Genomic DNA, 13335 nt, shown 5'->3' on the forward strand with positions numbered 1-13335 from the left:
AATTTTGTCAAGTTAAGCTAAGAAACATTACTAATGAATTATTAACTTCCAAGTCAATTTAACCCCTTAGCTAGAGATGGATAACGCATGCATCGTACGTGTTGAGTTTAAAGGAAAAGAATGTCGACAGTGAAAGTGTAATGCACGAGCTCGCTTATATATTTCGAACTATATTTATGTTTTTATCTCTTATTTCACGATCGGAGAACTCCGGTGATCGACTCGATAAATAATGAGATGGCGTCTATACTTAAATATACACGAAACGAAGTTACATATCCCTGTAAATTCTTAATCTTTTACTTGTTTAAATATGAATACATGTTTCTGTGCTATAAATGAAACATGAAGATTTGGGTCACACCGATGAACATGAATTTGACAGCTAGTGCCCCTTTAAAGAATTGAATTGAAAATAAATCATTGTTTAAAATATAAGAATAAATATCCAGATTGCTTTTGGATAAATTGTTGAATCTTTAGTAATTTTGACCATGAAACGTCTTTCTTTTTTGTTAGTTATTGTTTTATTCAACACTTTAACAGTGGAATCTGCTATTCATTGTTCTATAGCTTTACAATGTTTTTATTTTCTTTCTTTCACAACCAATCGTGTTGAATTCTATTTTTGAAATTAAGACATTGGAAGAAGACTGTTCAAAAGTCATAAATCGACTGATAGAAAACATATCCTGGTTACAAACTTAAAATGAGGGAAACATGTCAATTATTCAAAGAGAAAAACAACAAAACAACAGACACACGGAAGTGCAACAAAACAAACTACAATGCAACACACACAGAAACGAACTAAAAAATAACAAATGCCGTTTTCCTGACTTGGTAGGGGATAATTTGGAAAATGTATTTCTATCCATTTGATGAGTTAAGCCTTTTTCAACTGATTTTTATAGTTCGTTTTTATGTTGTAACTGTTACACCACTGTCCCAGGTTAGGGATTCCGCTAACATGTTTAACCCCGCCACATTCTCTATGTATATGCCTGTCCAAAGTCAGGAGCCTGTAATTCAGTGGTTGACGTTTGTTTATGTGCTACATATTTGTTTTTCGTTCACTTTTTTTCATATATAAGGCCGTTAGGTTTCTCGTTTGAATTGTTTTACATTGTCATTTCGGGCCTTTTATGGCGGACTATGCGGTATGGGCTTTGCTCATTGTTGAAGGTCGTACGGTGAGTTATAGTTGTTAGTTTCTTTGTCATTGTGGTCTATTGTGGAGATTTATCTCATTGGTAATCATACAATATCTTCTTCTTTATATTGATCCTGGCTTTGTGGCAGGCACAACATCGCGCTTTCATATAGCAATGTTAATTATACCACCAAAATGACAACATTACATGGCAGGATGCAGTACATATAAATGCAAGAACATTCAAAACAGAGTAATCTCTTCTTCATTGCATATATTATAAAAATGTATTACTCAGATTCTGTCCTTTTCAGAGCTCTAGGTGCTACTGCCTTAACAATAAACCCGAAATTAGCGGTACCTGCAGAACAAAATGTACTAATGCCAGCGACACTCCTTGTAGTTCGGATCGTTCAGCTCTTGTGTTTATATTTGTTAAAGGTAAACATTTGTATTATTGTAGTTATTCTTGTTTTAATTTTCAACATTTTTGTCAATTTTACTCGACACTGAAAAAGACGGACGAAAGATTACAGAGTAACAGTTAATCTCATAGATCGATTATAAACTTAAAACATCATTGCTAAAAAAGAAAAGACAAACAGACAAATAAAAGGATACAAGACACAATATAGAAAACTAAAGACTAAGCAACAAATACCCCATCAAAACTGGGAGTGATCGCAAGTGCTCCGGAAGGATAAGCAGATCCTTCTGTACATGTGGTACCCGTGTTGCTGATATTATTGCAAACCTGGTAAATTGTCGCATTCGGTAGGTCGTGAAAAGAGAAGCGGATTGTAGTTACGCCAAAAGAAACATATCCGATATCATCATAAGCCTGTTTGGCTGGCTGGAGTTTTATATTATGTATTTAATGTAACGATATACTTTATATTCAGGTTGCACTATAATAAACAATTCTTCTTCTTCTTCTATCATCTGTGAAACGGTTATTCCATAACGGTCAACCAACTCGTTATAGCGTCCTTAAAATTTACGAAGGGAGGATTTCAATTACACTATTTAGAAAACCTACAGGATAACTGAAAAGAAATTAATGTTGTTTTTCAAAGGCAAAATTTTTGTATTTGCAGATTTAAAAAACATTGAACCAGCTAATACGTACATTGAAAAAGAATGTATCACAACAACCAAAGACAAAACCAAGTTTTTTATCCGTGACTGCAATGCAAAAAACGTATTTGGATGTGAAAATACATCATGTAAGTTTAATCTATTATTTACCGTGGTCACATAGGTCGCACGTGTCCAAGAGTTCGATAGTTATAGGTTCATTTTTTTTTTGTGAATGTTTCTGATAAATCTGATAAAAGTAAATCAAGAAAATCGTTCGGACGCAGCTAAGAGAATACTTTGTATTTCCCTTTGTCATATAGCTCATTGCGTATTCGTCTATTAGTAAAGATTTGGTTTAGATAAATCCTGATGATGGTATTAAAAAGAACTTCAGACTCGACAAATATAGTTTCTGTATACGAAAAGTAGCAAGATATTATCATTAGTAAAGTAACTTGTCAAAGCAACATTTTATGATAAAAGTGTCATTATTTTTTGGTATGTGCATAAAAGAAGTGCAACATTTTACCTGGATTTCAATAAAAATGAGTAAAATATCTGTAAAAAAATTTGTACGTTAAACAGTAGACTTTAAAGTCATGATACTGCTATTAAAATGTTAATTTTAAATTACATTTATCGTATCATAATTTGAACGGGGTTGGTAATACAAATATATTGACGATTGTATTTGTCTTATTTTGGCTGATTATTAATTGGATGTGCGTCTGATAGTTTTATAATAATTATTGCAGCTGAGTTGATATCCAGGTCATGGTATGACTATCAAGAGCATTGTTTGACACAACATCAAATTGCCGTATTGTATAAAACAAATACAATAGGAAACGACGCTATAGCAGGCAAATCTTATTGGACTCCGATTTTTAGGTCACATACCGTAGTTGATGGTAACTTTTTTTTTGTTTTTTGCCTTGATTTTGCACACTATCGTGAGATATATTATTTACGTGTTTATAGTTTCCTCTTATCTGTTCATTGTGCAACATGTGTAAAGATGCACTCTAGGCAGTGAAGTCAAATTGATATAAAAACTTGCATTACCCCCTCGTGCTGGTATATCTTACTTATTCTTTTGAGACTTATTTGATATAACTTTTCAAATCATTTACATGAATATTTTGTGACAAGTATTTTTTATTGTTTGTTGTTGTTGTCCCCAATTTCCATACAATATAAATGCTTTACTTTGATACTTCTATTATTGTATATTAAATGTTGACTGTACATATACTTCTTTGGGATAAATAAAAAGAAACCTTGCAAAATTAGTTTGTTCAGTTCAAAACAGGAATTCTAAAAAAGAATCATCTATTTCAAAGCTGTAAAAATAAATCTTCATTTGAAACACAAAACGTCTCAGCTGCTCTTAATCTTCAGATCCTTTATAACTGTCGGCACCTGTCCTCTTGTTCTAGTCAAGGGAACATTCGGTTATTATAATTATGTTTTATATTTACAGGAATAGTTACGGGAAAGGAAGTATGTCTTACCATCTCAAAAAAGGAATCGAGATATTTTATTGTGGAAAATTGTACATCTCAGTTTCCATTCCTATGTTCAAGAGTTCGTAAGTATTTACTTTTTGTTTTTTGCGTTGTCGTGCTTGAAATTTTATATTGATGTTTTTATTGTTGACCATTTTTCTACTTGACTCGTAAAACTACACAACTTTGGATGATAATTTGATGAACAAAACTCTTTTAACTGTTGTAAAAAGAAGCATATTCTCCAAGTGAAGCTTTATGGTACGTATATTTCAACTACAAAATGTAAGAAATATTTTTTCTAGTCGCAGTTTTCTTTTCTATAGTTGTGTGTGAGGTCATAAAATATTTTGTGGCAAGAACAAAATATTTGTCAGTACTGTTGTAATATTCACCAAAAAACTTTACCTTCAAGTCACCTATTTCATGTCCTAGGCTAATAAATTATTTGGTTGATTAAATGTTACTTAATTGTTGCTCAGTACTAGTTTTACACAAAAAAAATATTTAAATGAAACGTTTATTGTAAGGGTTTCGTCTTTCTGTCTTTATCAAAAGTCATTGTGATCTGCAGTGTTTTACTGTATTTCATCGATATTTTAAGTGTCTGACAAAATTTCGGAAAAACGTATAGCGTTGCTGATGAAAATGATTTTCCGTTGGTAAGCTACAGAGGTGTTGTTTTTTCTCTTAATAAAATGTGGAGAACATATATTCTCTAATCGAGTTGGAGACTATTTGCACAAAATAGGAAAACTAAGTTTTTTAAGTCCCGAGACAGCAAACTAACGATAAAATTTATAACAAATATATCAATGAAGTTACAAAAAGTAAAATCACAAAAATACTGAACTTAGAGGAAAATCAATTCGGAAAGTCCATTATGACATGGCAAAATCAAAAAAAAAAACACGCATAAAAAAACGAATGGACAAGAACTGTCATATTCCTGACTTGGTACAGGCTTTTTAATAGACAGGTGGCTATGCAATGTGGACATCTTTTCAAGATCTGTCAATAGTGGTTTAATTGGTTTCACATGTTGTTTTTTTCATCTTTCAGTTGTATTGAGTTTTAATTTCTTTTCCTCCTATCGGTTAAAATATTAAATATTTATGAAACGTTTAATAAAAGATACTTTTGCATACTATGAATGACTATCGATTAGAGAATAAAGATATGAAAAATTGCTTGTCATATTATTGCATCAATGAAATAGTTCTATATTCATATATACAGATATTTTTTCAAATATGGAAAAGCTAACAGCTTAATGGTTTTAAAGTTTTGTTACTTGCTAGATCGGTTCTAATTTGACCCCAAAGAAATCTATAGGAAACAGGTGGAAATAAAGATATTGGAGGATTTTCATGAAATAGTTATAATAACTGATTCGGATGGCGGCTTTTATTTTTGCTCAACTGACCTAAAAGGCCAAGTGAGCTTTTCTCACCACTAAGCTGCCGTCGTCATCAATAGTAGTCTGTCTACTTGAAAAATATTTTCTCTTCTAAAACTACTCTGCCATTTGAAACGCTGACCACGATATTTCTTTAGATATCTCGCTTTGTCAGATGATCCAAACTAGCCAACAAACATAATCGCCAAACCAAGGTGGAACACAGAAAATAGGGATATAATGTAAATATCAAAATTGTTAATAGAAATGGGGAATATGTCAAAGAGACAACAACCCGACTAAAGAGCAGACGACAGCCGGAGTCTGGAATTATTTCAAAACTGTTAAAAGCACATCTGATAGATGCAAAATTGAACAGAACGAATCAAATTTATCAGAGGGCTCTAGTAATTACAATTTGTCCTCAAATGTTGATGTTTACTATTTCGTTTGTCTTTTGCCAATATGCGAAAAGTTGACGTCTTAACACTAGATCCAATGCATGTTGGATGTGTATTGATTTTATAATTAAGTGGTAGATGCATGATTTTGTTTTATTTACTGTTATTTGTTTTGAACTAGCTATCAGTAACTACGAGTTCTCTCAAATATGTTATAAGGGTTTTTTTGTTGTTCGGATATACAAGAACCCGGTCTCGTCCATTCTGTTATAGCTGAATATGCTGTATGGGCTTAACTCATAATTGAATACGAAATCTTTTTTTTTTATGTAACTTACAAATAGTTTTGTGTGTTTTCGCTTATGATGTTAACTAAAGTTTAAAAAGCAATAATAATAGGTAGATATTCATGGTCACATGTGACACAGATAATTCATCAAAGTCAACCGACTGATGATGTGTCGGTAGGATTTTAGATGGAATTACTTCAAGTTTACTACTTCTTCAGAAATAAGCCTTTAAACAGTAACACTATATCATGGAAAGCACACTAGTAAACGCAAGCTCTATCACTCTGAATCGGGGTGATGTTTAATTCAAACGCAGTTTTATGTTCACTTCAATTTTACCATTCTAGCATCGTCGTGTTTGTCGTAAAATTTTGTTATTTGTCGACCATCTTTGTTGATTATTAGATGTAAGTCAAAATATGATGCTGATTTAACTGTATCTGTGGTATCTTTCATTTTAATGTCGATTAGATAGATAGGTTAAGTAATTTCACCTAACTTTGAACTCTGAATCGGGGTGATGTTTAATTCAAACGCAGTTTTATGTTCACTTCAATTTTACCATTCTAGCATCGTCGTGTTTGTCGTAAAATTTTGTTATTTGTCGACCATCTTTGTTGATTATTAGATGTAAGTCAAAATATGATGCAGATTTAACTGTATCTGTGGTATCTTTCATTTCAATGTCGATTAGATAGATAGGTTAAGTAATTTCACCTAACTTTGAATTTGCTATTGACAGGGTATACTCTATATTGCAGAATGTGGAATTAAAGGATGTTGCTTCCTTCTACTCATTCCTTATATATCATTAGAAGCCCCTGACTAAAGTTTAACTATAGCAAAAAGTCTCAAGGAGAAGATTTGTCCTAAAAATGATAGATTTCTTGTTGAAAAACACCCTTCCTCAAAAAATATATTGAATCAAAACATCATGCATCGAAATGAAGTCTGTTTCGGAAATTTTGTTCGGATCAATCGTATGTATACTATTTATATTTACCAATACTATACGTTTCGATACAAACAAATATAGCATACTGGTTGCATTTAGAACCGGTACGGGAATAACGAGAACGTGTACTGTTCAGTAAGTGGAACATATCCTGGTTCAATCAAGATAAGATGTTGTCAAACAAATTATAAGGAAATGAGCCAAATAATTTTCATATTATTTTGTCCTGTATGTATAAAACTGAACTATGTATTATGAATATAACATTACTTATACATTTTAGAAAAGAGTAAAATAATCAATGTCACTACACAAAGCAAAAGATTTCCTCGTTTCATTTTAGTTCCTACATCTAGTAAGTTATTTTCCTTGTATCAACTTTGATAGCTTAAGAATAATGAAAGAAAAAACATCTCTTCATTCTTTGACTACAAAATATAACAAAGCACAAAAGACAACGGACAACTCCAACTTATGAACCTTTGTTAAAATATCAACTTTGGACATTTACTTACAATTTAAAGTTGTGGTTTATTAAATATAGACTGTTGTCTAAATAGAACATTGGTTCTAACAGAAAGAATAAAAGGCATAATTCTAGCAGTTTGGTATTTGAAGAAAAACAGAGATCATCATTAAAAAGTAAAATCACAAAAATACTGAACGCCGAAAAAAAATCGAAAAGGGAGGTCCCTAATCAAATAGGGAAAAAAGTTCATACACATCAAACGAATGGATAACAACTGTCATATTCCTGACTTGGTACAGGCATTTTCTTATGTAAAAAAATGTTGGATTAATTCTGTTTTTGAAGCTATCTAAACCTCTGAGTTGTATGACAGTCACATCAAATTCCATTAGATTGACAACGATGTGTAAACAAAACAAACAGACACAACAGGTAAAAATGTCCCACATAGGGGTACTACAGCAAAACAAACCCCCACAAAAAACGGAGGTCGATCACAGGTGTTCTGGAAAGGTAATCAGATCCTGCTTCACCTGCTGCACCATTCGTGTTGCTCATATTATTTTTAAGCCAGTAAAATACTGAGCTCCGAGGAAAATTCAAAACGAAAAGTTCATAATCAAATGGCAAAATCAAATAATAAAACACATCAAACAAATGGACAACAACTGTCATATTCCTGACTTAGTACAGGCATTTTCAAATGTAGAAATTGGTGGATTGAACCTGGTTAAAGCTCTAAACTTCTGGCTTGTATGACAGTCGCATCAATTTTTACAACGATGCGTGAACAAAACTGACATAATAGTTAAATAGCCACAATGTGGGTACAGCAATCATTACTATGTCACAATCTCAAAACAAACAAATATTTAACAAAAAAGCACAAAAAGCATCTATAAAAAGGTAAAAACCTAATTCATTGCTTCGCGTGTTTGACACCAGAAAATGTAAACGTCACAAAGGAAGAAATTTTGTCGTTCAAAGAATTTTAAAACATGCTAAAATTTCACATGGGGAATGGAGGTATACAGGGTTTAAAAATCAAAAGTTATGTTAGAACTAATTTTAGAAAGAGACAGAGATTTAAAACTATCCAGAAGTTCTTTTGAACTTTTAAGAATACACATATGTTTTATACCACTACGCGAGTAAAATAATTTTGTCGTTTGTCGTTCAAAGTATTTTCAAATTTGTAATAAAACAATAACATGATGACATATAATAGAACAATAACATAATGACGGGACCTTTAACAGGTCAGGACCACTACCTTATATGGAAATGCATAAATTAGCATACTTATGTTCTCGCACATGTAATTGTTTATTTACATGTGACGCAATTTATTTTTACCTAGGTTTTTGACCAATCCACTAAATGAGTCACAATGCATGATGGACTACTACGTGTTTACAATCAACCAAGAACATGTGTTATTTACTGAAATACAACACATTTGTTCGTGCAATGCGGGATTCACAATTTCGCATAGTTTTTCATTTTGTGTATCCTCATTTATAGTTCGTGATATAAAGTATTACTTCCATGCTCAGATTAACGAAGAGTTGTTTCTATGCGAAGAAAAAAGGGTTTGAATTACCCGATATATAGCCATTAACATGTTTGATGATGGCACAAAGATTTCATGTATTTGTCCACCAGAAGCAACGAAACAACAGCGAAAAAACACAATTACCCATGAGACAAACTTACTGGTGTAAAGCAAGCCGTATAAAGTGCTGATATTCAAGAGTACAGCAATGTTCGTATAGATAATTAAAGGCAAATGTGGGATCCTTGAATTTTGTGTTCGTAAAAAAGGCGGAGAAATATTTACATACATGGCAGTGTTAACAAAATCTATAAGTATTTTTGTTGTTCACATTTCAGTATATGGGACTTCTAAACTGTTCCCTTTTTGTTGAAGGTAGTGAAGTAAGCAACTGTAGTTTCAGTTCTTTTTTTAACGGGCTCGGACATTTGCCAAACTGAATAAAATCATTACAGCTGATTTCTTAAACCTGCAAAGTAAAACTTTGGTTGGCTTGCTTGCTTTGTTTGTATAATTGTTTATACAAGCTTTGAAAATAAGATTGACATCTTTAAACAATATATATATATATATAGGCATATTTTAACTTGTATATTTTATATTTTGTACAATATACAAACAAAGCAAGCAAGCTAACCAAAGTTTTGCTCCACATGCATTAGGAAATAAGCTGTAATGATTTTATGCATATGTATGTGCGACAAGGTGGAAAATTTGATATGTTTTGTGAAAGTTGCAGCGTTGGGTCTATAATAAAAAAGATGTGGTATGATTGCCAATGAGACAGCTGTCCACAAGTGACCAAAATGACACAGAAATTAACATTTATAGATCACCGTACGGCCTTCAACAATGAGCAAAGCCCATACCGCATAGTCAGCTATAAAAGTCCCCGATATGACAATGTAAAACAATTTAAACGAGAAAACTAACGGCCTTAATTATATAAAAAAAAAAATGAACGAAAAACAAATATGTAACACATAAACAAACGACAACCACTGAAATACAGGCTCCTATACAATTTTTTGTTGATGGGATAGATTTCTTGTCCTTTTATATACTTAATTGGACCTTTTTTTTTTCTTTTTTTTTTGTTTGGATCGTTTTACACAAGTAATTTTTGGGTCATTAATAGCTTACTTTTCAGCATTGGACCTTTGACTGCTTACTTTACAAATTATGTCTTTGTTGGAAAGATGTCTCATTTGGCACTCATACCTCATCTTCTTATTTCTATATACAAAGCACGTTTTAGAAAAAAAATAATAGGTAATATGGCACCCACTATGATCCAGAGACTTTTAATATTGGAGATATTTTACATATGTCAACAGGACAGCAGATGAACGATAAAAAACCTCTGAGGTATATTTTGTGATAAAATTAGCAACAAACGGATATTATCGATGGATGAAACTATAAAAAATGTATTGAACTATATACCGTACCCGCTCAGTGGCGGATCCAGGGGGCGGGGGTTCCGGGAGATGGACTCCCTTTTTTTGGACGATCAGTGCATTTGGATGGGGACATGTAGTTGGAACCCCCTCCCCTTTTGTCCAGGGTTAGGACCCTCCTTTTAAAATGGCTGGACCCGCCCCTGCCGCTTTCATAACACTTCTTTTTAGAATACTGAATATTATGATGTTCTTACTTTTAGTTCAGGTCCTGATAAAAAAATAAATACACATTCAGTACAGAAAGAAGTGTTTCAATGAAAGTTTCGTGTTTTTCCAGGCAGAAATGATTTTGCAATGACATTATACATGTTTAAAAGAGCTCAAATGATTTTTTTACTGGACAGTGGTCACTTCATTGGATATTTCACTGTGTCATGTCGTGAAATTAATGCAGGTTCAATTCATAACAATGCACAAAACCGGTTCAACTACTTTTGCAAGGCGAAAAAGAAAGTCGATTCGTGAAGCCAATAAACAATATTTTTTTTAATCTGAGCATGCTAATTGAAGATTACGTTATATATTTTACATTAAATATATTTGCAGAATAAAAACTTTGGTAATGAGAGTCCCAGACAATATATTAATTGACTGTTTTCCCACTAATTCCACGTGTTTTAAGTAGTAGTTTACTCGTAGTAGCCCACAATGCATTGTAGTTCATTGAGTCGATTGGTCAGTTTTTCTAGGCCATATTGGCCTTGTGTTTTGGAAATTACTATGCAAATATATTCTGACGTCAGAAAATCTAGATTTCTCGACCTGTTTAAGTGCAATTGTGTTTTATAATCACACGGTTTTTACGCTAGATCTCACTTACCAATAATATAAAATTTGTTTGGGTTGCTCGTTCAGTTTTGTCAATATAAACAGAACCGAGTTGGAGGGTTAGGTAGTTGTAAATCCAGGTTAAAACCACACGTTCCTTCTGAAAATGTATGTACCAAGTCAGGAATATGACAGTTATTTTCCATTGGTTTCTAAGCTTCGTAAATTCTTACAGTTTGATTTAGTCCGGTTCTGTGGCGTTTTTGAATATACTAAGATTTCTTTTTACGGCAAACAAAAAATAACCGGTACTTAATCATGACTGTGTCCTAGAACTCTAATTAACATTAGTATGTACAATTAATAAGAATAAACAAGAAGAAGTGTTTTAAGTATCAATAAGACAACTCTTAATCAAAGTTACAATTATAGATCAAAGGACGGCCTTCAACACAGATTTTCGGCTCACACTAAAAAGCAAGCTATTAAAGGCCCTACAATGGCTTAGTGCTAAACAATTAAAACAGGGAAAAAAACCGGCCGAGTCTACATAAAAAAGAGGAACGAGAGACACTTATTTATATGCATTACACCAACAGACGAACCTTTAAATTAATCTGCTATTAAAAAAACCAAACATCAAATGTGGGAGAAACGTTAGGTTAACCCTTTTATGCATTCGTGTTCTCACTGCGTATATTTTATATTAAAAACATGTTTAAGATTATGAAAACTTTAACAATATCAGTGGTGTTAACTAGGACAGTAATTCATTGTATCATATAATTGATGATACAATTTTTCGTTGTTTACGTGTATAGGCTTTGAGCATCATTTTGTTCCCAATTGAAAACCAACTTCATCAAAATATGAAATCCTACTGCATTTTAGAATATATTGAAAATCGATTTTTTGGTAATAACAACAAGACAAAATTCCGAAGAAAAAAACGCGTTTTATTATTTCTTTCAGTTAAAAAACATTTATTGCTGCTTTAAAGTAAAATATGTTTTCTATTGTAGTTGTGGTAGCAGGCATTTTGTGTGTTATTATCCTGATATTAAGTATGGTTATTATCAGTGTTAAAGCATTCAGACGGTAAGTATCTTTCTATAAAAAGAGATAGTAGGATTGTCATATATTCATATGTAGTCCAGTATACACTGTGGTTTTGTTACTACAATATTCTAGTGAGTGTATTAAGATTTTTTCTTTCAATTTAACAATTTTTTTTTAACGTGTAACTCTTTGAACTAAATAAAGATATCACATTATTTTTCTCACTTAGCTCTATTTTTTTTTGGGGGGGGGGGGAGGGGGTGTGAATCAAACCAAAATAAAACAGCAATGGCTTACTACAAAATTATTTTACAGAATTCGCATTTATCAGGAAAAGTTACAGAAAGTTAATGAAATGTTACCTGGAACCGAATTTTCAAATTACACCGGAATAGAAGTTGCTAACGTAGAGGTACACGATTCAGCATATAAAGAGCTCTCAGACAATGTGTCACCACTGCATAAACATATTCACGAAAGGAGAATGGATACATCAGAAGACACGGTTGATTACCAAGGTTATCTGGTACCTGAACAGCACTACCATACTATTCCGGAAGTGGAAGTACATTACGCAGAATCAAACTTAGCAGAAAGTAATCCAAACAAAGAAAATGTCGATAGTGATGACTATTTAGAACCTGTCATATGAAATTGTTAAGGTGTTCCGTGATGATAATATGCATTTGATAACATATCATTGTTACAAATAATCAAATACAGAATCCATTATTATTTAGTTTTGAACACTTACAAACAGCTTTTGGTCAAGTTTACTAATATAGAAATAATAAACTGATGCTAACAAAAGTTATTTTAAAAAAAGATAACGCCTTGATTTTATACTGAAACTTTAAATATAACAAGTAATCAGTATGCAGGATATTTTAAGCGACAACATATTAATTGATTTTTGTGGTAGGATTTTCCAGAAGTTAGATCATTTTATTTCACATACATGTAAATTCATGATATTCTTTTCATTAAAACTCCAATCGTGTATGACTAGTTTATTTATCACATATGGATGCGTATGTAGTTTATATTTTAAGAGCTTGCAGCTGCTACTCAGACCTTGTACAAAAATGAAACACCTTTTTGTGTCGGGCCTTCTATAGCTGTCTAAACTGTATAAATGATTCCCTTTTTTTGAATGCCGAATCGTGGCCTTAGATTGCTGATATCTTCTTCATTTGAACTCTGGTAGATAACTGTCTATCACTTTATTTTTATAG

The 13335-nt window shown here is 32.3% G+C and overlaps 1 protein-coding gene and 1 long non-coding RNA gene across 2 annotated transcripts; both read left to right on the plus strand.

The window, feature by feature from the left end:
* Nucleotides 1-1458: 1458 nt before the first annotated feature.
* On the plus strand, nucleotides 1459-3829 carry LOC139488015 (uncharacterized). The gene is made up of 4 exons (XR_011655911.1): nucleotides 1459-1594; nucleotides 2251-2379; nucleotides 2989-3144; nucleotides 3717-3829. It is a non-coding gene; the product is annotated as an uncharacterized lncRNA (long non-coding RNA).
* A 2683-nt stretch (nucleotides 3830-6512) lies between these two features.
* LOC139488016 (uncharacterized) lies at nucleotides 6513-12992 on the plus strand. The gene is made up of 3 exons (XM_071273321.1): nucleotides 6513-7141; nucleotides 12064-12139; nucleotides 12416-12992. Exons 2-3 carry the CDS (start codon nucleotides 12108-12110, stop codon nucleotides 12750-12752), a joined length of 369 nt encoding a protein of 122 aa, XP_071129422.1. The 5' UTR covers nucleotides 6513-7141; nucleotides 12064-12107; the 3' UTR covers nucleotides 12753-12992.
* Nucleotides 12993-13335: the final 343 nt, after the last annotated feature.

The sequence above is a fragment of the Mytilus edulis genome, chromosome 9 (genome assembly GCF_963676685.1).
Source record: "Mytilus edulis chromosome 9, xbMytEdul2.2, whole genome shotgun sequence".
NCBI lineage: Eukaryota > Metazoa > Mollusca > Bivalvia > Mytilida > Mytilidae > Mytilus > Mytilus edulis.

Coding starts and splice junctions, on each gene's coding strand:
- LOC139488016 (XM_071273321.1), top strand. CDS start 12,108: ATGGTTATTATCAGTGTTAAAGCATTCAGACG. Junction 12,140..12,415: donor AGTGTTAAAGCATTCAGACG/GTAAGTATCTTT, acceptor ATTATTTTACAG/AATTCGCATTTATCAGGAAA.